General features: G+C 35.8%; 3 protein-coding genes across 3 annotated transcripts in view; 1 reads left to right on the top strand and 2 right to left on the bottom strand.

Moving 5' to 3' along the window:
* Positions 1 to 28: 28 nt before the first annotated feature.
* On the bottom strand, positions 29 to 4,919 carry LOC135843495 (uncharacterized). Its single transcript, XM_065361411.1, has 4 exons — positions 2,153 to 4,919; positions 623 to 867; positions 307 to 526; positions 29 to 189 (listed from the first exon to the last, which is right to left on the bottom strand). Exons 1-4 carry the CDS (start codon positions 4,917 to 4,919, stop codon positions 29 to 31), a joined length of 3,393 nt encoding a protein of 1,130 aa, XP_065217483.1.
* A 633-nt stretch (positions 4,920 to 5,552) lies between these two features.
* On the bottom strand, positions 5,553 to 9,663 carry LOC135843946 (uncharacterized). Its single transcript, XM_065362015.1, has 3 exons — positions 9,363 to 9,663; positions 5,828 to 8,453; positions 5,553 to 5,733 (listed from the first exon to the last, which is right to left on the bottom strand). The coding sequence occupies exons 2-3, from the start codon at positions 7,272 to 7,274 to the stop codon at positions 5,729 to 5,731; spliced, it is 1,452 nt and encodes a 483-aa protein (XP_065218087.1). The 5' UTR covers positions 7,275 to 8,453; positions 9,363 to 9,663; the 3' UTR covers positions 5,553 to 5,728.
* Positions 9,664 to 16,713: 7,050 nt separating this feature from the next.
* fw (furrowed) overlaps positions 16,714 to 22,409 on the top strand; it is a 127,190-nt gene continuing 121,494 nt past the window's right edge. The window contains exon 1 of the mRNA XM_065359741.1: positions 16,714 to 17,174. Coding sequence (XP_065215813.1) covers positions 17,075 to 17,174 — 100 coding nt within the window. The 5' untranslated portion in view covers positions 16,714 to 17,074. The remainder of the gene's footprint in view (positions 17,175 to 22,409) is intronic.

The raw sequence follows: 22,409 nt of genomic DNA on the forward strand, positions 1-22,409 counted from the left end.
TTGAAGTATAAAAATCTAATTTGTAACGTCAGTAGTGTATGTGTGCCATGGAATCATCATAAGGGCATCGATTAGTTGCAATTTGAGCTGCAATACGATTCGAAGCATGATTTTTGAATTCAATCGAAGCCATATTCCAAATTTGTTCGCACAAATATTTGATACCTGTATCTTTTGTACCGGTAAATTCTACAAAAAATGTAACAAATTGATCGCTATCATACATTTTGCATGTCCGATGCCAAAACGGCAAAACGAATTTGTAACAAAATCTTGATTTCAACATGCTCGACACCATATGCGTACCATGTAGCTTTATAAGGGACTCTAGGAATTCATCATTCATTCTCGGAATCCAGTACTCTAACAATACTATCATTCCGATGTCATTTACAGGATCACGAAAGCATTTACCAATGCAATACACTTGGTCATCGAATGTGGTGATATGTTTCCAGAAGAACTCCATCGCTGGTTTTGTGTGTGAACATCTAATAAACATTGTAGCAGGAATATCACGTTTAAACTGTGTAGTAAGCAACATTGTAGTAGGAATAATACCACGAAAACGAATGGCTATTGTTTGAAGCTGATTAGTTAATACAGCAATCCAATACCATACCAATGAAAAATTCCATATTCTCTCTTTTAAATTATCGCTGCAGAGCAGTGCTCTATTTGCTACTAAAGGCCATAACTTTTTGATTTCATGCTCGAAACAAAATTCACAAGCGATAGCGAATCTCAGTTCTTTTTCTAGTTCATCGCACGTCAACATTTTCTTGGCCATTTCAGTGTAGTCGATGCTTCCATACGAGTCATATATGAAATCATCTAAACAGTTGAAAATGTGAAATAAATTAATCGCTATAATTAATAGCAATAATTATAAACAATAGATAGTTGATTAAATATATTGAATATGTATAGCAATAAATGCTGAATGCCCAAATGTGCGAGAAGAAAATAGTTAATTGAGATGTTACCCCAATGAAAGTTCTAATCGCACTGAACCCAAATTCGAAATTGATTTAGGAGGTTAACGACGTTTGTAGAGGGGGAAAATCCCACCTGCTTCTCCCTCTACCAACCCCTTAACCAAGCAGGTAGTAAATGTCGTAAATCCCTTAACCTGCAGGTGTTGGAAAGATCGGGAGAACAATGGAGTGAAATAAGGGTTATTTTATGACCCTGATAAGATCAATACGTGACTAAATAATGGGTTCGGCAGGTAACAAATAAACTGATGAACAATGATCAGCAGGGGGTCCGAAATAAAAACACCTGCTTGATCCCACTTGCTCTAGAATTCCGAACATGCTCCCCCTCGGAGAGGATGTAGAACATCATCTCTACATTACATATATAACAGGATTTCAAATTGAGCAAAAATGCTAAAGAACAAGAACGAATTATATTATAAACTATTTACAATGACGTGTTTAGGGTGGTTGCAATCCTGGAAGACTTCGATGGCTCGCGTCGAAGCCGAGTTTAATAAACTCACCTGTGAATAAAGATTGAAATTTTTTGAGCTCTTCAGGCACCGAGCCAGTGCAGTCCGAACAAATTTGGTACCAATTTAGGAAGGATGCAACCGGGTGAGCTCCCGTGTAGCAGGAATATTTTTAGTCATTGACCGCATCCGAGTGTGATGGAAGGAGGGTTACTTTTCCGATTGTTCTTGTAATTAACTTGTTCCCCTCGGTGTTTACCGAAACGACCCGTGTCAACCCATCAGGGCCTCGGTGAAGCTCCGCAATCCGACCGAGTGACCACCGAGTAGGGGGTAGCGAATCGTCATTGATTGCTACGAGGTCGCCAACTTTGACCTCGTTTTTCTTAAACCGCCATTTATTTCTTTCTTGGAGGGTTTGCAAATATTCGGTATGCCAACGTTTCCAGAATTGTTGAGTAAGTTGTTTTGTCTGTTCCCAATATTTTAAACGATTTACAGGTACGTTGGAAAGGTCAGGGTTGGGAAGAGCTGTTATTGGTCCGCCAATCAAAAAATGACCAGGTGTAAGAGCATTTAAATCACTGGGATCAGTTGATTCAGGACATAATGGACGTGAATTTAGACACGCTTCAATTTGTATTAATGTCGTTTCATATTGCTCATACGTAAGCTCGCGATCGCCTATTACCTTACTTAAATGGGATTTGACTGATTTTACTCCTGCTTCCCATAAACCGCCGAAGTGTGGGGCATACGGCGGAATAAATTTCCAATTTACACTGGAAGAAGTCCAAAAGGAGGATAAGGCACTCCACATATCAATTAAGCCTTTGCCTAATTCGGAAAGTATTCGTTTTGCGCCTACGAATGTGGACCCATTGTCCGAATTCATTTCAGCAGGTAGGCCACGTCTGCTGATAAATCTGTTGAATGCAGCTATAAAAGCTTCACTCGTAAGATCAGAAACCAATTCTATATGAATAGCCTTAGTTGAAAAACATACAAACACTGCTATATAAGCCTTTGTTGTCGTATGTGGCCTTTTTTTGACCAACAAATTTATAGGACCCGCATAGTCAACGCCAGTAACTGTGAAAGGTCGTTGAGGAGTAACTCTTGCCTTTGGTAACGCAGCCATTAGCTGAGTACGAATATGAGCTTTATCAAGAGTGCAAATTCGACAATTTGTAATACAGTTATGAACTGTACTGTTTATGTGTATAATCCAGTACTTACGCCTCAATGTGGCTTTCAGAGCTGTAGGACCACCATGTAATGTCCTTGCATGCTCTCTTTTGACAATAAGTCGAGTTAAATGGTGGGAGGAGGAGGGTAACAAAATAGGATGGCATTGGTCGAAAGAAAGCGACGAATTCTGAAGCCTTCCCCCCACGCGGATAATACCCATTGCATCCATGAAAGGAGAAAGTTTTGATATGATACTTCTCACAGGAATAGCTTTATTATGCTGGAAACATAAAATCTCATCAGAAAAAGCTTCTTTTTGTACCAATTTAATGAGTAATAATAACGAATGATTGTATTCAAAAAGTTGCAAAGGGCCATATAATCGAGGACCATACCAATGAGCATTCCAAAAGAACCTACATTGATACCCTGTTACCTTTACAATCTCATTTAACGATACATATTCGTCCATCCATGAATTATTCTGTATTAACACAAGGGCCTTTTTTGATTTTGTGGAAGGTCGTTTTAACTCTAGCGTAACTGACTGAGTGAACTTGAATTTACTACCGGGATCCGTAGGTTTGGTAGAAGATAGGAAGGGGGGACCATTCCACCAAAGGGAAAGATCTTTCATTTCTTGAGGTTTTACACCTCTCGATAATGGATCTGCAGGATTTTCCTTAGTATTTATGTAATCCCATGTGTATTCCTTAGTTAATAATTGAATTCGCCTAACTCTGTTAGAGACAAAAATTTCCCACTTACTAGAAGGAGAACGAATCCAATAAAGAGTAATGGTATTATCCGTCCATAAACGTATTGCTGAGAATGTAAATTTATCACTAAACATCTCAAGAACATTTTTCATCAAACTGGATAATAACTCAGCAGCACACAATTCTAGCCTTGAGATATCAAATTTTTTCAAAGGTGCTACTCTAGATTTTGAAAGTAATACTCTTACCACCGAATGATTTTCATAAACAGCTCTCAAATAAACCACTGCTCCATAGGCATCCTTTGAGGCATCCGCAAAACCGTGTAATTCTAAAAATTGATACCTTTCAGACATTGAAAATAGGTGCCTTGGAATCGTTATTTTGTTTAATTCATGGAGAGTAGAAATGAGTTTTATCCATTGTTTTTTGATTTCCTCAGGAAGAGGAGAATCCCAAGATAGTTTATCTTTCCATAAAGATTGCATGATTATTTTACATGATACTGTAACTGGACCTAAAAATCCAAGTGGATCATAAATTGAAGAGATAATGGAAAGAACCTTCTTTTTGGTAAATTTAGCTTGAATATCTATTTGGCCTACCCAAACTTTATACACATCTTCACGAGGTATCCAAATAAGGCCTAACGTTTTTACAGAAATTTCTTTATCTAGTTGAATGGGAAGATTTGACATTTCGTCAGACGACATGACGTCACTAATAATTTCATTCGCATTTGCGCACCATTCACTCAAACCTAGACAAGCCAATTTTAACAGAGCAATTAATTGATTCCGTTTTTCGATCGCTTCTGCAACCGTATCTGCACCTGTGTAAATGTCATCAACGTAAGTATCTTCCTCTAAAATTTTACTTGCAAGAGGGAATTGATCGCGATGTTTTCTTGCCAATTCAATTAAACACCTTGTAGCTTCAAAAGGTGAAGAAGGAAACCCAAATACAACTACTGTGTACTCTAGGATCATAATCGGATCATTTTGAGACTCTCGCCAAAGAATTCTTTGAAGTGGAATGTCATCAGAATGCCTTAAAAATTGTAAATACATTTTACGAATATCAGATGTAAAAACATAACGTTGGAAACGTGATCTGAATAAAATGCTCATTAAAGGAGCTTGCACTGTAGGGCCTTTCATCAAACAATCGCTCAAAGATAGACCAGAGGAAGACTTCATGGTAGGGTCCAAAACTACTCTTAATTTGGTAGTACTAGACGATTCTTTAATTACTGCATGGTGAGGAATATAATAACTAATTTCACTAGGCTTTTCCACCGCTCGCCTCAATTGACCTTGACTAATCATGTCGTTGATAGACTTAATATAATCTTCACGAAATTGTTTATTCCTAGAAAACCTCAATTCCAAACCATGTAAACGCTGCAAAGCTTGGGTTTTCGAATGGCCTAACGATTCGCGATCTATTTTTAATGGTAACCGTAACACAAATCGTCCATCTGAATTTCGCGTAGTCTTAGATACAAAATAAGCTTCGCAGTCTCTGTCTTCTTCTGATAACGTTTTATTCATTGACTCATCCATCAACCAAAGTTGTTCAATTGTTCGAGATAAACGATCTAACGAGTCAATGTTAACCAGACAGGACTTGCTTACAGCGTTGCAAGTGATAACATTAAAATTACCTGTCACAATCCACCCAAATTTGGTGTTTTGATATCTAGGACAGAGATGAGAAGACTTGAAATGTTCAGGTAACAAAATATTCCAAAATACCCCTGTACCTAGTAATAAATCAACTGGTTGAGGTTGATTGAAAAGAGGGTCAGCTAATTTAATGTTATTGGGCAATTTCCAATGGTCAATAGAAAAATATTTACAGGGTACCTCGGAGACAATTTCGTCCAAAATAATGCAATTAATTTTACATCTGAATTTCGAGTGTAATGATTGAATAAAAATTTCAACTGTACCAAGTGAAGTGGTGGTAGAATTTCCTACCCCTCCAACCAAATTACGATTTCTTTCTCGTTTCAAATTTAACCTATTTGCCATTTCAGCAGTAATGATATTGAACTGACTGCAAGAGTCTAATAACGCACGTACATGAATACCATTTATCTCAATAACAGCTGTGGCTAATAATTCATACACCTCCGTGTTTGATAAGGTACAAACCCATCCATCAATACGAGATAACGCAGATAACGTGTAAGAATATTTATTATTATCAACAGAGGAAAAAGTAATATTTGTATCTTTAACAAAATCAATCACACTTGGACTAGACTGCTCCGTAACGTTTATCTGTACATTAACCGCATCCACAGAAATATTTTCACCAACGTCCGCATCTCCGATACCATTATCAGCTCGATCTTTCAACCTATCAACAGATAAATCCGAAATAGAATTAGATACGTCCATTGGTGTAGAATTGACCTGGGGAGAGGTAGAAGGAAAGGGAAACGAAATCTTACCTTGATTCGTAGAATCGTCATCTTTTTTAACAAACGAGTTGTGTAATAATGGGTTATGCCCTTTCTTGCAGGTTTTGCAGTAAAATTTGCATTTCTTGTTGTGTCCCTTTTGAAATGGACGCAAACAACGGAAACAAAGCACCTTCTTCTTGACTAACTGCAGCCGATCTTCCGCGTTCATATCTAGGAAGGTTTTGCATGTATGATTTTCATGCTCCTCGGAACAAAAGCCACATTTTCGATTCATTTTCGCTTTTTTCTCCGGAACTACAAGTGATTTTTTAACACCAGAAGGGTGTGGTTGGTGGCCTCTTTTGGTTCCCTTTGTAGGTACCTGTTCATCGGCTCCCCTCTCCAACGCACCGCAACGCTCGTTCATGTAGTCCAAAAAAGCATTAAAGGAAGCATACTCCTTTTTCCGAGCCACCTCACGTTGCCAGTCCACTTTGGTGTCCTGATCAGCTTTTTTAAGGAACAAGTAGGAGAATATGAGCGATAATCCATCAATTTCAGGATGCTCCTTCAACGTGAGGTCAATGGCTGTATGGTTAGCGCGGAAGTTCGTTATTAGGCTTCTTAATGAGCCAGTAGGATCGTCCTCGGAAACTGGCTTCACATTATCAAGCGCCTTTAAATATTTAGTGATACTCTTCACTGGCTCTCCGTACGTAATATTTAAGAGGTCCCAAACTTCTTTATATGAACCTTCATCAATGGGAAATGCCTTTACGAGTATTTGCGCCTCGCCAGTAAGCTTTGAACGTAGAAGCCTGTGCTTGTCCAGTGTAGAAATATCGTTTTTATTATGCACTGTTGACAGGTACATCCGAGACCAATCTAACCACTCATCAGCAGTTCCATCAAAATTATTCAAGTCAAATTTAGGGAATTTAAGATGCAAATAACTAGAGCCTGAATTGGATTTTTCCACATCTGACCGGTTTGAACTTCCTTCAGGCTTGAGTAACCTCAATAAACGAAACTGGAATTTCCGATACGAGGATAGAAAAACTAAACGATTATCATTAGCTTCATCTAAAGCTGTGGTGTTATCAGGATCTAGGTACGAGCGTAGCTTCTGATGTACGTGAGTATATTTAACCTTGATGGCCTTGATTGATTCCAACTGTGCTTTTATAACAGCTTCGGCCTCATTAACATCAAAGGTGTCCGCTACCTCGCCCTCTGATAATAAATCCTCATATAAATAATCTAACTCACTTAGGCATCTTGCTATCTTTTTCGATACCTTGTCCAAAGGAATTGAGTGAACACTTTCTTCAGTAATATCACTCGGAGATCGGACCTTTGAATGCACTTTATTCGGCGATTGATCCCTTGGTGATTGGAAGGAAGGAGATGTCACTTCATCACGAGGAGATTTCAACAAATCATCTTCATCCAAACTTGCTTTATTTAAATCACCACTATTTAAATCGCTATCCATAATTAATTAAACTTTTATTAAAGGACTATATTTCACAAGTTAATCACACTACAAACGTAAATAGACTGATAAGTGCACAACCTGTGTGCAAAATAAGTTTGATGAGAACAGGAACGCCCTCTGCTAAACTTTCAAACACCTAACACCTTTGCAGTGTGACCAATTTATCCAAATTAATAACCTATGCAAGTATGAATTAATTTTATTTAATACTTGCGTTGTGCCAGTATATCCGGCTCGAATAGGACCATGAAATAAATTAATCGCTATAATTAATAGCAATAATTATAAACAATAGATAGTTGATTAAATATATTGAATATGTATAGCAATAAATGCTGAATGCCCAAATGTGCGAGAAGAAAATAGTTAATTGAGATGTTACCCCAATGAAAGTTCTAATCGCACTGAACCCAAATTCGAAATTGATTTAGGAGGTTAACGACGTTTGTAGAGGGGGAAAATCCCACCTGCTTCTCCCTCTACCAACCCCTTAACCAAGCAGGTAGTAAATGTCGTAAATCCCTTAACCTGCAGGTGTTGGAAAGATCGGGAGAACAATGGAGTGAAATAAGGGTTATTTTATGACCCTGATAAGATCAATACGTGACTAAATAATGGGTTCGGCAGGTAACAAATAAACTGATGAACAATGATCAGCAGGGGGTCCGAAATAAAAACACCTGCTTGATCCCACTTGCTCTAGAATTCCGAACAAAATGTCAACATCGTACCGTTCCTTAAAGACGTAACTGGCATGTTCGGATACGTGTCGACAATGATTTTTCCAGATGCGAAATTCTACGTTAAGTTTACTGGCGTACTGCTCCATTTTCATTTGGATTTTCTCATTTAAAGATGTTGAGGAAGTTGAGGTTGTGGAGATCACGATGAACTGCACATCGATCTCATTTTTTTTCCAAGATATCATTACGTTTCGAAACTTTGAATCAATTGTGATCTCTGCATACATCCCATTGAAATTCTTATCCAATTTTGCACATTGACGTCTTTGAACGATCGCATCACGCCATGACTTTTGAATAATCGAACGTATGGTAAGATCTAGTAATGTAGACACGCCACTGCAGAAATCCCATTCCAACGTAGCACTGTATGAGATTTTCATTTTTCTCGAACACTGTAGGAAACGAATTTTATAGTTATTCAACGTGAAATCTGGAACAGACAAAATTTCAAACGTTGTTCAATAAATTAATACATTCATTTGTGAGTATCTATTATTTTTTCCTTCCAAAGAGCACATAATAATTCGAATATGTACCGTAAAACGAGGTGAGCGGACCGATTTTCGAGGTTTTTTGTTAATACCCCCCCCCCCACACATATAAAGCTACAAATGTGGTTTTGGTCTTAAATTGAAGGTCTATCATTCAGCTATACAGGTACCAATTTTGAACTTTTTTGGTCCCATACCACGTGGCTGGGATGAGGTCAAAGAGAGGTCCGCTTCAGACCGACCCAAGGGCAAGGGGTGAAGTGGACCCCACTTTTTTTTGTCAAAAAATGAATCCTCCGACCTTCCTCTTTACAATGATGTATCATTTTGTAATTTTTATCGACAGCAACCCCCCCCCCCCCCGCCTAAAAACGACCAAAACTCCAAAAGTACCTACAAAAAACCGTGTTTTTTGATGAAATCTTGAAACTTGAAAATGAAAATTTTTCAATTTTTGATAATATGAACGAAATGCACTGAAAATTGGTTTGTACACTATTATCAACCTCCTGAGTCGATTGGTGATGGTTTCAAGCTTTTCTGAGGCCTCCTGCCAATTTTCAGATTTTCATCTAAAAATTTTTGAGTTTTTATCGGATGTTTTTTTTAATAAAATCGTAGCTAAATCGGTTCAGTTACTCTTATAAAACAATAAATCCAAATGTTAATACACCAAAATGTTCGCAATGAAATTCTCTACAAGTATGTATGCATTTTTTAACCCCAATATTTCTCATATTGGGCGGTACAGACAAACCATTATTTTTGCATACCTAACAAAATTTTCACTGATTTTTGTCTTTTTTTTCATCACGCTCTGGAGTATCTTAAATATTTCGTAAACCTACTTGTTTTATACGAAAAATGTTCGCCAAAGAGAGAGCTTCACGATGGTTTTTAGTATAGCTCGCTACATACATAATTTCTGAAGCCTCTGGCAAATTTTTGGATTTTCATCAAAACATTTTGAGTTTTTTTTCGATGTTTTTTTTTCACAAAATCGTAGCTGAATCAGTCCAGTTACATTTAAATTCACACTCCGATATACGAAAATGCTCACAAATAAATTACCAACCCAGAGCTATTAACGTTTAGAAAAAATATTCATCGAGTTCGGCTATACAAACCATAGTTTGGCGAGTATGAAAATTATCAGTATTATCACTGATTTTTTTTTTCTTCAACAGGCTCTGAATGTCTGAAGTACCTTAAAAATTTTGAAAACCTAGTTGTTTTATATTGTCAAAAATGTCCGCCAAAGAACCAAAGAGAGCGCGCTACATGCAGGAATCAGTGTTGCACGAGCGAAAGAACATTGAATTCCGGCATGGGGACTTAAAAAATTAAAATTAAAATAATGTGCATACCTACCTACTAATTGTATAGGGTGCCCAGAAATATCGAGTACCCCTAAGAAAGTTTTCTACTAAAATACTTTGGTTGATCACAGTGAATGATAATAGGTAATGATAGCACATGATTGGTTTTAGGACTGGAGAGATAACATTCCACCAATCATATGCTTTTATTTCACGTTGCCAACCAATATTTTTAATGAAAAACTTTCTTAGGGGTACGGGTACTTGATATTTCTGGGCACCCTGTACTTATTAAGGAAACTAAAAGCGACTTTGACCATCTTCAGCCTTCAGCTTCTTCGCAACTGTTCATGAAAATATACTCAATTATTATTCCTTAGTTTTTCTATCCAAGTTTTTTAAATTGAGGTCATCAAAACCAGTACAGAAAACTGAAAAATTAAAATCTATTCTATTCCTCCTGAAGTCCCGAACACTGCAGGGCTGGTGAACCAAACGATTGTAGTGTTCTGTTCTGTTCATGAACAAAAACTCTTGGTAGGTAATACTTATAGTCCGGCATATGACAATAGGACTAATAGGAGTAATTGCATCCCCCCGCCGATCCACCGGGACAACTTTGTTCTTAAGGGGGACATCCTAAGGAACATTTTAAAGCAAACTTGCCAAAAAAAAGTTGGCCTTACTTACAAAATGGCGGTCATTTTGATTGACAGGTCAGCCGAAATCGCAGATACAAAGTTAGATCGAAAGATCATTCAAAAATTTATCACCTGTAAAAATTTCAAGTGCTAAAGTGGGTTTTTCGATTTTTGGTGAATTTTTGAAAATCGAATTTAGGCCAAAAATGAAGGAAAAAATCAGAATTTTTCCAAATTGACCAAAAAATCTGAAATTTTGGATATACCCTATTTTCGACATGCCAAATCGATTGGAAACGGTTTCAACCCGTTTTGAGCAGTTCTGGAGCCTCCAGCAGATTTTTGAAACTCGAAATTCCCACAAAATTCCATCAAATTGGAGTTGTAAAGCTAAAATTTAGTCTAAAAAATAATTTCAATACGCTACGAAGTACTGCAGGTAAATTTCAAGTCGTTTTGGATCCTCCAGTGACGTTTTGAAAATTCCTGAAGGCTCCAGCAGATTTTTGAAACTTTAAATTTTCACAAAATTTCATCAAATGGAAATGGAATGCTGAAATTTACTCTACACTCCAATTTTAACACCCTCTGAAGACGACTTCAGGTGGGTTCAATTCGCCTCCTACGACTTTTTTGAAAATTACTGGAGCCTCCAGTAGATTTTTGAAACTTGAAATTTCCCCAAAATTTCATCAAACTAACAAGGGAGGTGCCTCAGGTGACATTCACCGATTTCAATGATTCTTGCACCATTGAATAGAGGACATCGAACATAGTCTACCACAAAACTTTCAGCTGCTGAAGTTGAAATTTCGATTTTTCAGAGCAACTTTTCGGTTTTCACATGGCAATATAATTTTGAAAAACTGAGCAAAAATAGTCGGCGCAGGTCGCATACCAAAACTTCCCATATTATACTGGCATTTTAATGCATCTGATGAGACTAACCCACAGTGAAATTTTCAGCTGCTGAAGTTGATATTTCAGCATTCCAGGGCAATTTTTCGATTTTTTCAAAATTGCAATGTGAAAATCGAAAAATTGCCCTGGAAGGCTGAAATATCAACTTCAGCAGCTGAAAATTTGGGGTTAGGTTATGTTCGATGTCCTCTATCCAATGATGCAAGAATCGTTGAAATCCGTGAATGTCACCTGAGGCACCTCTCTTGTTAGTTTGATGAAATTTTGGGGAAATTTCAAGTTTCAAAAATCTACTGGAGGCTCTAGTAATTTTCAAAAAAGTAGTTGGAGGCTCTAAAATGACTTGAAATCCACCAGAAGTCGTTTCAGAGGGTGTTAAAATTGGAGTGTAGAGTAAAGGCCATAGGTGGATAAGTATGGCGAATTTGCCCCCGAGAGCTTCAGGGTTGAAATTTGCATGGAAGGTGGGTACCCTTGAGCACATTCCGTCACGAAAGTTTCAGACCCCCAGACCCCCCCCCCCCCGTTTTTGAGAAACCCCCTCTTTTATGAAATTACAATAAAAAAAATTTTCTCAGCCCCATGTGAACCGATTTTTTCAATTTTTTGGTATGTTGTAAACATCCATAAGAGGTATCCCCACAAAAATTTTCACCCCCCTCCCCCCACATTTACCCGCCAAAATGACGTTTTTTAGCTTTGTTTGCCCGTTTTAGCAATGATCATGATTCTGCACAAAAATGGGAATAGCATTTTTAAATGTGTTTTCGACCCCCAAAAAACATATTTTTTTCAAAAAAAAATGTTTGGTGGGTGGTGGTCAAAAATTGAAAAAACTAACAGAGGGGGTAAAAATGAATTCTGGTGTAAATTATTGTTTTTGGTAAACGAGGTGTCGTTTCCATATGAATCGAACCCCCCCCCCCCAACACGAATATGACGTCCAATTTAATGCTACCCTCAACCACACCCCTCCAGTGCCTCTGCCCCTACCTCAATTTTTACTATTATACTAAAAATTGAGCTATATAATAATATTGGTGTCGTTCTCATATGAATCAAACACCACGAACTCGAATATGAAGTCAAATTTTAAGCTATCCTCATTCACACCCCTCAGGTGCCTCTGCCCTCAACTAAATTTTTACTATACTAAAAGTTGAGCTATTTTCATAATATTAGTGTCGTTTTCGTATGAATCAAACACCCCGAACACGAATATGACGTCCAATTTAATGCTACCCTCAACCACACACCTCCAGTGCCTCTGCCCCCACCTCAATTTTTACTATTATACTAAAAATTGAGCTACATAATAATATTGGTGTCGTTCTCATATAAATCAAACACCCCGAACACGAATATGAAGTCAAATTTTATGCTACCCTCATTCACATCCCTCCGGTGCCTCTACCCCCTTCAATTTTTACTGTATTAAAAGTTGAGCTATTTTCATAATGTTGGTGTCATTTTTATATGACTCGAATACCCCGAACATTGTATTAAAAATTAAGCAGTATAATAATATTAGTGTCGTTTTCATATAAATCAAACACCCCTAACCCTAACATGAATATGATGTCCAATTTAGGTGAACTCGCATCTATTCCCTTCCAGCCTACAGCCAGCTCCTCGAGAATGTTAAAGTTTGACCCTTGCGATGTCGTTGAGTTTTCAACCTTCGCGAAACATACCTTTAATAGTAATTGATTTGATTTGAAGTAATTATTGGTCAAGGATTGATCGGAAGTTAGCTAAAAAATTGATTGTTGTGGGGGCAGAGGCACTGTAGGGGTGTAAATGAGGGTAGCATTAAATTGGATGTCATATTCGTGTTCGGGGTGTTTGATTCATACGAAAACGACACTAATATTATGAAAATAGCTCAACTTTTAGCATAGTAAACATTTAGTTGGGGGCAGAGGCACCTGAGGGGTGTGAATGAGGATAGCTTAAAATTTGACTTCGTATTCGAGTTTGGGGTGTTTGATTCATATGAGGACGACACCAATATTATTATATAGCTCAATTTTTAATATAAAAGTAAAAATTGAGGTGGGGGCAGAGGCACTGGAGGGGTGTGGTTGAGGGTAGCATTAAATTGGACGTCATATTCGTGTTGGGGGGGGGGGTTCGATTCATATGGAAACGACACCTCGTTTACCAAAAACAATAATTTACACCAGAATTCATTTTTACCCCCTCTGTTAGTTTTTTCAATTTTTGACCACCACCCACCAAACATTTTTTTTTGAAAAAAATATATGTTTTTTGGGGGTCGAAAACACATTTAAAAATGCTATTCCCATTTTTGTGCAGAATCATGATCATTGCTAAAACGGGCAAACAAGGGTGAAAATTTTTGTGGGGATACCTCTTACCTATCGATGTTTACAACATACCAAAAAATTGAAAAAATCGGTTCACATGGGGCTGAGAAAAAAATTTTTATTGTAATTTCATAAAAGGGAGGGTTTCTCAAAAACGGGGAGGGTCTGGGGGTCTGAAACTTTCGCGACGAAATGTGCTCAAGGGTACCCGCCTTCCATGCAAATATCAACCCTGAAGCTCTCGGAGGCAAATTCGCCATACTTATCCACCTATAGCCTTTCAGCTTTCCATCTCCATTTGATGAAATTTTGTGAAAATTTGAAGTTTCAAAAATCTGCTGGAGGCTTTAGGAATTTTCAAAAAGTTGCTGGAGACTCCAAAACGACTTGAAATTTACCTGTAGTACTTCGTAGCGTATTGAAATTAGTTTTTAGAATAAATTTTAGCTTTACAACTCCAATTTGATGGAATTTCGTGGGAATTTCGAGTTTCAAAAATCTGCTGGAGGCTCCAGAACTGCTCAAAACGGGTTGAAACCGTTTCCAATCGATTTGGCATGTCAAAAATAGGGTATATCGCAAATTTTAGCTTTCTTGGTCAATTTGGTAAAATTTTGATTTTTCCCTCACTTTTGGCCTAAATTCGATTTTCAAAAATTCACCAAAAATCGAAAAACGCACTTTAGCACTTGAAATTTTGACAGGTGATGAATTTTTGCATGATCTTTCGATCTACCTTCGTAAAGTTTGAAAGAGTTCGTGCATAAGTCCTATGTTAAAACGCAAAATCGGCGATTTCGGCTGATCTGTCAATCAAAATGGCCGCCATTTTGACAAGTTTGCATTAAAATGTTCCTTAGGATGTCCCCCTTAAGAAAAAAGTTGTCCCGGAGGATCGGCGGGGGGGGGGGTGCAATTACTCCTATTGTCATATGCCGGACTATTATTCAGTTCATGGTTTTGTTCAAGTTAATTTTGGTTTTTAGTTCATTGTTTCTGTTCTGGGTTTGTTCTCGTTGATTTGGTTCTATTTTGTTTTGTTCTGTTCTGTTCTCACTTTTTCAGTCATTTTTTCTTCACTTATCTACCTATATGATGAATTCTCATAGGTAATACATAGATAGCTTTTTACCTAGGTACAAAATTAAGCCTTTTACTGCCTTTGAAAGACAAAACATATTAACTAAAACATGAAAAATAGTGAATAATAATTTGAATAAAATTGAAAGATATTGTTCTGTTCTGATTATTGTTTTTTGTTCGAAACGTTGAATCATTTTGTTCAGTTAGCGTTCATTTGTTCCTCAGAGCATTACATAGTTATACCTATCGTTCTGTTTGGGTAACGTTCAGAAAATTTGAAAATTTTTGTGTTTATCATTCCGTTCATAGTGTTCTGTTCTGTTCTGTTCACCAGCCCTGCCGAACAGATGAGCTGATCCAATAATATCCTCAATAATTACTAGGCACATATTTACTATACGTATGATCATTTGATCGGTTACCAAACAGGACAAATAAAAATGTATACCTAGGTAACTTTAATATCTGAAGAGATCAGATCAAAACACTGGATCAAATCTGGACGTTTTTGGGATCTACATTTTGATTTTTCATTTTGATTTGAACTTGAACCAATCTGATCAGAAATAATTTTCGATCGGATTACCTATTAGGACTACTGTTGAAAAGTTCTGACCTGATCGAAATGATCGAATCCCATTTCATGTTTAATCTTTTCCCTTATCTATAATAAGTTGGTATTCAATATTCATTTAATCAGATTTAGTTTTCCAAATTCTTTCGATCCCAAAGGGCCAAAGGAAAATGATTTGGTCAGATTAGGTCTCTCTTCATCCCACCAATTGGTTCTAATTCTGGTTTAAACAGTCCTAAACCAATCAAAACTTTGAAGTCTGATAGATCTGGGCAGGTCACTAGGTCTATATCATTGATCAGATCAAATTGAATCGCTAAATAAATAATAATAATAATAATAATAAATTGAATCCAAGGAATGATGCTTGGTTCTTACTCCGATCTGATCAGATCAGATCAGATCCAATCATATTTTACTTTACAGAAAATTCTTAATTTCAACGCATGTACCTAAGTAGTAAGTAAAACTCAGTTGCAAAAACATGTAGGTAAATTCATTTTTTTAATCAACAAATAAATTTCATCGAAAATAGGTCAAAAATTTAAATTTTCAATAAAAAATAAAAATTAAAAAACGTTCAAAATGCGCCTTCGGATTTCAAGTTAGGCAACACATGGGCAACACATCCCTGCTTCTATAATGGCGATTGTTTACAAACTTTTTCTTTTATCACAAAGTTGATTTTCCATTTTCATCTTCAAGTCATCGTTTTTCATCTGCAACTCAATTTGAACTGGATTCGGTAAGTATATATTGTACTATGTATTAGATTTCATCATCAGAAGAAGTCAAAGTATATTCTACTTTCCTTCGTTGAAAGTGTGTTTACCATCTATTAGTTACTAAATCAGAAACTTCTCTATTGAAATGTCGATACAGCATAAAATGTGGCAAAGCAGAGCTTGCATCAAGTTCCCAATACAATTCACCACTTCATCGTCTTATTCAACGATCAACTACCGATACAATGATGTTGGCAAATCCCATCGTCCGAAGCTTCAACACCTCAAAAGCTTTCATCGAATCGCTCTCAACGTATCGTTTCATCCATCGCCCATCGCTGCAGATTCATATTTCATTCCTCGATCCTCGTTCACCGAAAAGTAAGCATAATCGATCGAATTTTACACATAAACACGTTACATTCGATGAAAATGCAACACAATTACGATATAGTATTCAGCGTGACATCATTTTGCTAATTCGTTTTTAAAACCAGTAAGGTGCGGGGGTGCCATTATCTCCGGTGAAGCAATGATCAAGTCGAAGACTCGAAGTCGACGAAAACAGCCAACTGAGCCAACTGCCAGACAACGGTCCATGAACCAACTTGGTCGGTTTTTACTAAACGTAGACAACAATCCAGTTCCACTTCCAGTACCAGCGACTGGCACTGGCGATGACGGTGTATGATAATTCGACCAACTTCATCATCAGTATCTGATTGTCTTCCAAGGTGTTGAACCGCGTCGTATTCGAACCATCGAGTGAACGTTTTACGTCTTCGTGATACCTTCGAGTTCTTCCATGTGTTCCAGCTGCTCTCAGGTTGGAAATTAAAGATGTGATAGTTCGGGGGTGAATTCAATTTTTCGACCAAATAATGCGTGTTTTTTCTTACTGTGTCGTTGCTATTTTTTTAAGTGTTAATTAGTGAATAGAATTAGTGTTTTGTTATGCCGGTAAGCTATGTTCATGGTGGTCTCGAAACTAAGACCTAGAAGGATATCAGTTGGTCTTACATTTATTCTGTACGTACTGTTATGGATTCGTAATGCATATTGCCAAGGTGAGTTTCAATTTTACCTATAATCTTCTTACTGTAATAATTTAGTTAGCTTATATGGATTGCTTTTCAATAATGAACTGTTCGGTTGATATTCCTATTATTATTGCAATATCGACGATTACATAAACTGAGTACCTACCTGCCTAATTCGAACAGAATTATGATGCTAACTACTTACAGCTGTTGTTACTCGATTGGAAAATTATCGCCACAGTCTGTCTAATCAACCGGTTGCTTCTCAGCATCAAAAATTAAATTTAGTGCAGCAATACTCGAAGGAGATTTTATTACACGAGTCATTTTCTGCGCTGCTCATCGCTCATTAACTCTCGTTGACATTTTTTTTATTTACTCGTGTATTTGTTTCGAACATTATTAATTACCTAAAGTTGCGAACATTGATTGAAGATGGGAATCGGAGAGAGTCAAAGATCGATGAAACTTACCTACGTTAAACGTTCATTTGAGGATAAGGATCGACTAAGAACGATAAATCATTTTGTTTGGTCTTCATCGGTGCCATAAGTTGATAAATTAAGAAACCAGTATATCGAAGAATGCGAATAAGTTATTATTTTTTTCAAACTCGATGCATAAATTTCATTCATCTTGATTAGTGTAGCGTAAACGATGAACTATTCAGATAAAAATTATATTACTCCAGATGCTGCAAAATGCTGGTCTGGTTGTTTGTTGGCGATGAAAGAATGCTGTAGGTTGATATGTTTTTGTTCGAATTGAAATTACAGAACGTTTATTAGACTATGAAGGCAAATCATGGATGGAGAACTATAATAAAGTTTGATGTAATTGATGGAATTTCAAATATAATTCAGAATTCTGAATTCTGGAGGGACTGTGACGAACCACCCCATGAAAAACACCCGGAAAATGTTACAAATAGCGTTCATTTTTGTTCATTTAATTATCACTCTTTCAGTTTCAGTTTATATTGGAGATGTTTGACCTCTTCGATTCATGGGTCATTATCTCATTAATAATAAAAAATTAGTTAAAATGAAAATTATCATAATATTCGGTAGGTACTCATTGGTTCGTATAGCATTTCCTGAATTGATGGACTTAGTTCCTGGAAATTATACGTAGGTACTTATTCATTTGTTGATTTCAAATTAAAATTTAGATAAAGGTCTCGTATCAACGAGTTTTGCTACCTATTTCCTCATTCGAGAATTTCGTGACATTCCTGAAGCAGTTGTTCAGTATTTTAAAAAAATAAAATGAAAAATTACGATTTAATGGTAAAAAAAATTAAAAATTGATGTTTTTAAAAAAAATGTTACGATTTTGATGATGGAAAAAAGTTGCCATTTGAATGAAAATTGTACTTTTTTTATCTACAAAATTTCGTGACACAAAATATAATTTTTTTTGTTCAGTACTAAAAAAAAAAAAAAAAAAAAAAAAATGAAAATATTACGATTTCAATCAATGGTGAAAAAAACTGATGTTAAAAAAAAAAATAAATAAAAATAATTAAGATTTTAGTAGTGAAACAAATCGATGTTTTCAGTGAAAATGTTGGTATTTCTCTACAAAATCTAAAACTAAAAATCGTTTTTTTTTTCTTTCGAACCTAGATATGATAAAATACCTCCTAAAGAGAAAAGAACCTGATTTCAACGGTTTCTGAGTCAAGATTTTGATTTTTTCTACAAAAGTTCATTTTAAATTAAAAATGTCACAACAATTTTTATTAAATTATTACCTACCTACACCTACAATTTTGTTTTACTTTCGAGCATTTATTTTGAATTTTCCCTTTAGTTTTGGAAATATTTTGAACGTTGTTTTGAACGTTGATTCAATTTTTTCACATTGAAAAAAAGAATTATCCTTTTATTTTTAAATAAATTCAATTATCTCGCCACTCAAATTTAAACGAACCGTTTAAAAATTTGGAAAAATTTCGATAGAGATTTTTTACACTGTTTTTTTCAGAATGGTAAACTCGGCTCTCTTAGGGACTCAAAGGCGTTCAGTTTTTGGATCAGAATTTAGAAGAAAAAAAACGGATTTTTCATCGTTTGATTTGGGCCATCTCCCTCCTTTTCACTCTAAGGTACAGAAAATTAAAAATACTGTATGGCACTTGGTTTGTTTGAGTTTCGAGTGTTCTGAATTCGAATATCTGTTCATTTTTCAGACCCCCCCCCCCGGATGCCCCTTCAGCCCCAATTATGAAAAAATTCTGTGAGTTATGGAAATGTAGTGTGACGTATCGATTCCTACTGATTTGAGGTCGCTGAATTCGAAAATCAAATTACTTTCTGGATTCGACGCTTCGCTGACCCTTTAAGCCCCCCCCCCCCTTTAACAAATTTGGAAAAAATTTGAAAAATTATAAAAATTTGGTGTGGCATATCGATTCCAACAATTCGAGGTTGCTGAATCCAAAAATGAAATTATTTTTCAGATTAGACCGTTCAGTGCTCTTCCCCCACCCTCAATTTTGAAAAAAATCGAAAAATCGTAAAAACTCGGTGTGACATATCGATTCTAACAATTCGAGGTAGCTGAATTCAAAGATCGAATTATTTTTCAGATTTGCCCTTTCGCAGCACTTGTGCATACGTCTGTCCCTCCCCCTCCATATCAGTTTTGAAAAAATTGAGAAATTATAAAAATTCGGTGTGACATATCGATTTCAACAATTCGAGGTCGCTGAATTCAAAGATGAAATTATTTTTCAGATTAGACTTTTTAGTGCTCTTCCCCCACCCTCAATTTTGAAAAAACGCGAAAAAATTTGAAAATGCGGTGTGACACATCGATTCTAACAATTCGAGGTTGCTGGATTCAAAGATCAAATTATTTATTAGATTTGCCTTTTTCCTGCACTTGTACCTACCCATCCTCCTTCCCCCTCCCGATCAGTTTTGAAAAAATTGAAAAATTATGAAAATTCCGTGTGACATATCGATTCCAACAACTCGAGGTTGCTGAATCCAAAAATGAACTTATTTTTCAGATTAGACCGTTCAGTGCTCTTCCCCCCACCCTCAATTTTGAAAAAAATCGAAAAAAATTGAAAATGCGGTGTGACATATCGATTCTAACAATTCGAGGTAGCTGAATTCAAAGATCGAATTATTTTTCAGATTTGCCCTTTCGCAGCACTTGTACCTACGTCTGTCCCTCCCCCCTCCCGATCAGTTTTGAAAAAGTTTGAAAAATCGTCGTCAAATTCGAAAACCAATAATTTTTTCAGAATTAACTTTTTAGTACCTTTTCATTAGTTTCATTACCTCCTTCCCTTGCTTCAATTTTGAAAAAAAATTGATGAAAGTGTGTCGTTTTTTTCTCCTACTAATTTGAGGTTGTTCAATTTGAAGATCCAATTTTTTTCCAGATTCGATGCTTCAGTTCCCCTTCAACCCTCCACCTCACTTTCAATTTTGAAAAAAATCCAAAAATTATAAAAATGCGGTGTGACATGTCGATTCTCAAAATTCGAGGTCTTTTGAATTACCTAGAAGATGAATTCATTTTTCAGGTTTCAGCTCTCAACGCCCTTCAACCCCTCCCCCCACCCCATCGTCCTCTTAATTAAAAAATATATATATCTAAAAGTTATTTATTGTCGTCTTGATAGTTGATTGCTACCGGAAATCGATCCAAATTTGGCTTCTTCTCTTCCTCTCCCTCTCTCAATTTTAAAAACAAAAAATTTATCTGAAAATTATAAAAATGTAGTTTCATGTCTCATGAATTTGTGTATTTTTTTCTCGATTTAAATTCGCTGAATTCGACGATTAATTTGAGACTCGATTCTTCAGTACCTTCACAGTCTCCCGCCTCCCTCTCAGTCTTCCTTCTCCTCGATTTCGTGAAGAAAATTACCAATAAGTTATGGAAATGGAAATATTATGGGCTCCTCCTTCCCTCCCCCCCCAAAAAAAAACTACTGAAAAACTTGACGTCCGAAATAAACTCGTAGACAAAAACTAAAAATCGAAATCTAAAAACAAAAAAAAACTAAAAATGAATTTGAAAATTTTGAAACCAAAAAAAAAACTAAAATAAAAACTTGAACTAAATCCAAAAATCTTTAAAAAAATTCGAAAAAACTAAAGACAAAAAAACTTGCCATCACACCCCCTCCCCTTCCTCCCTCTCAAAAAAATCTACTGAATAACTTGAGAAAATAAAATCGTAAAAAAAACAAAAATTTAAAATTTAAATCAAAAAAACAACAAAAAAAAACTAAAAATCAATTTGAAAATTTTGAAACCAAAACAACCTGAAACAAAAACTAAAAACTTGACCTAAAAACCAAAAAAGCTTATAAAATATTTGCCTAGAAACCAGCGGAGGTCGATACTGAATTCTAGATTGATGGGTTCATTATGTGTCAATTTCAGTACCTAAAAATTTGCTGGAGACTCCAAAAACTCCTCAAAACGATTTAAAATCTCTTCCAATTGAATTGGAAAGTCGAAAATGAAAGATATTCAGCTATCTATTGCTAAATTGAGTAAAATTTTGATTCATTCAACTTCGCTTTTGCTCAATTTAATTTTTAAAAAGTTTCCAAAATTCCATTAGTTGACTTCAGCTTTTGAAGTTTTAGCTGGTGAGGTATTTTTTTTTCTTGCTTTTTCAATCTAGCTTGGTACCTGGAGTGTGACAAAAAAAATGTTGATTTTTGTTTCCAAGTTTTTTAGTCTTTTAGTTTTTTTTTCATTCTGTTTTTTCGAAAATTTCATGAAGTTTTTTGGTTTATAATTCAAGTTTTTAGGTTACGTTTTGAGTTTTTTTTTTGGTTTCAATTTCGAAGTTTTCATTTATTCATTTTTTTTTTATTTCAATTTTTCAATTTTTGTTTTTTTTTAAAGATTTTATTTTGGTTGTCTAATTCTTTAGTAGTTTTTTGGTTTTTAATGCAAGTTTTTAGGTTTCGTTTTGAGTGTTTTTTGGTTTCAATTTCAAAGTTTTTTTTTCCAAGATTTTATTTTGGTTGTCTCAAATTCTTTAGTAGTTTTTTTTGAGAGGAAGAAGGGGACGGGGTATGATGATAAGTTTTTTAGTCTTCAGTGTTTTTTTTTCATTCGCACATTTTTGAAAAATTGAACTTAAAAGGTATGTTAATTTTTTCCTATTCAAATGGTTCTCCTATTCCCTCTCTCTCACTCTTCCTTTCTCAATTTTGTGAAAAAATTGACAAATCGTGAGAATTTTACAGACCAATCCAATATACTAATTCGAGGTCAT

The sequence above is a fragment of the Planococcus citri genome, chromosome 4 (genome assembly GCF_950023065.1).
Source record: "Planococcus citri chromosome 4, ihPlaCitr1.1, whole genome shotgun sequence".
Classification (NCBI taxonomy): Eukaryota; Metazoa; Arthropoda; class Insecta; order Hemiptera; family Pseudococcidae; genus Planococcus; species Planococcus citri.

Coding starts and splice junctions, on each gene's coding strand:
- LOC135843495 (XM_065361411.1), bottom strand. CDS start 4,919: ATGAATAAAACGTTATCAGAAGAAGACAGAGACTGCGAAGCTTATTTT. Junction 868..2,152: donor ATCAGTCAAATCCCATTTAA/GTAAGGTAATAG, acceptor TATTAATTATAG/CGATTAATTTATTTCACATT. Junction 190..306: donor GTCCCTTATAAAGCTACATG/GTACGCATATGG, acceptor CATTTTTTGTAG/AATTTACCGGTACAAAAGAT.
- LOC135843946 (XM_065362015.1), bottom strand. CDS start 7,274: ATGGATAGCGATTTAAATAGTGGTGATTTAAATAAAGCAAGTTTGGAT.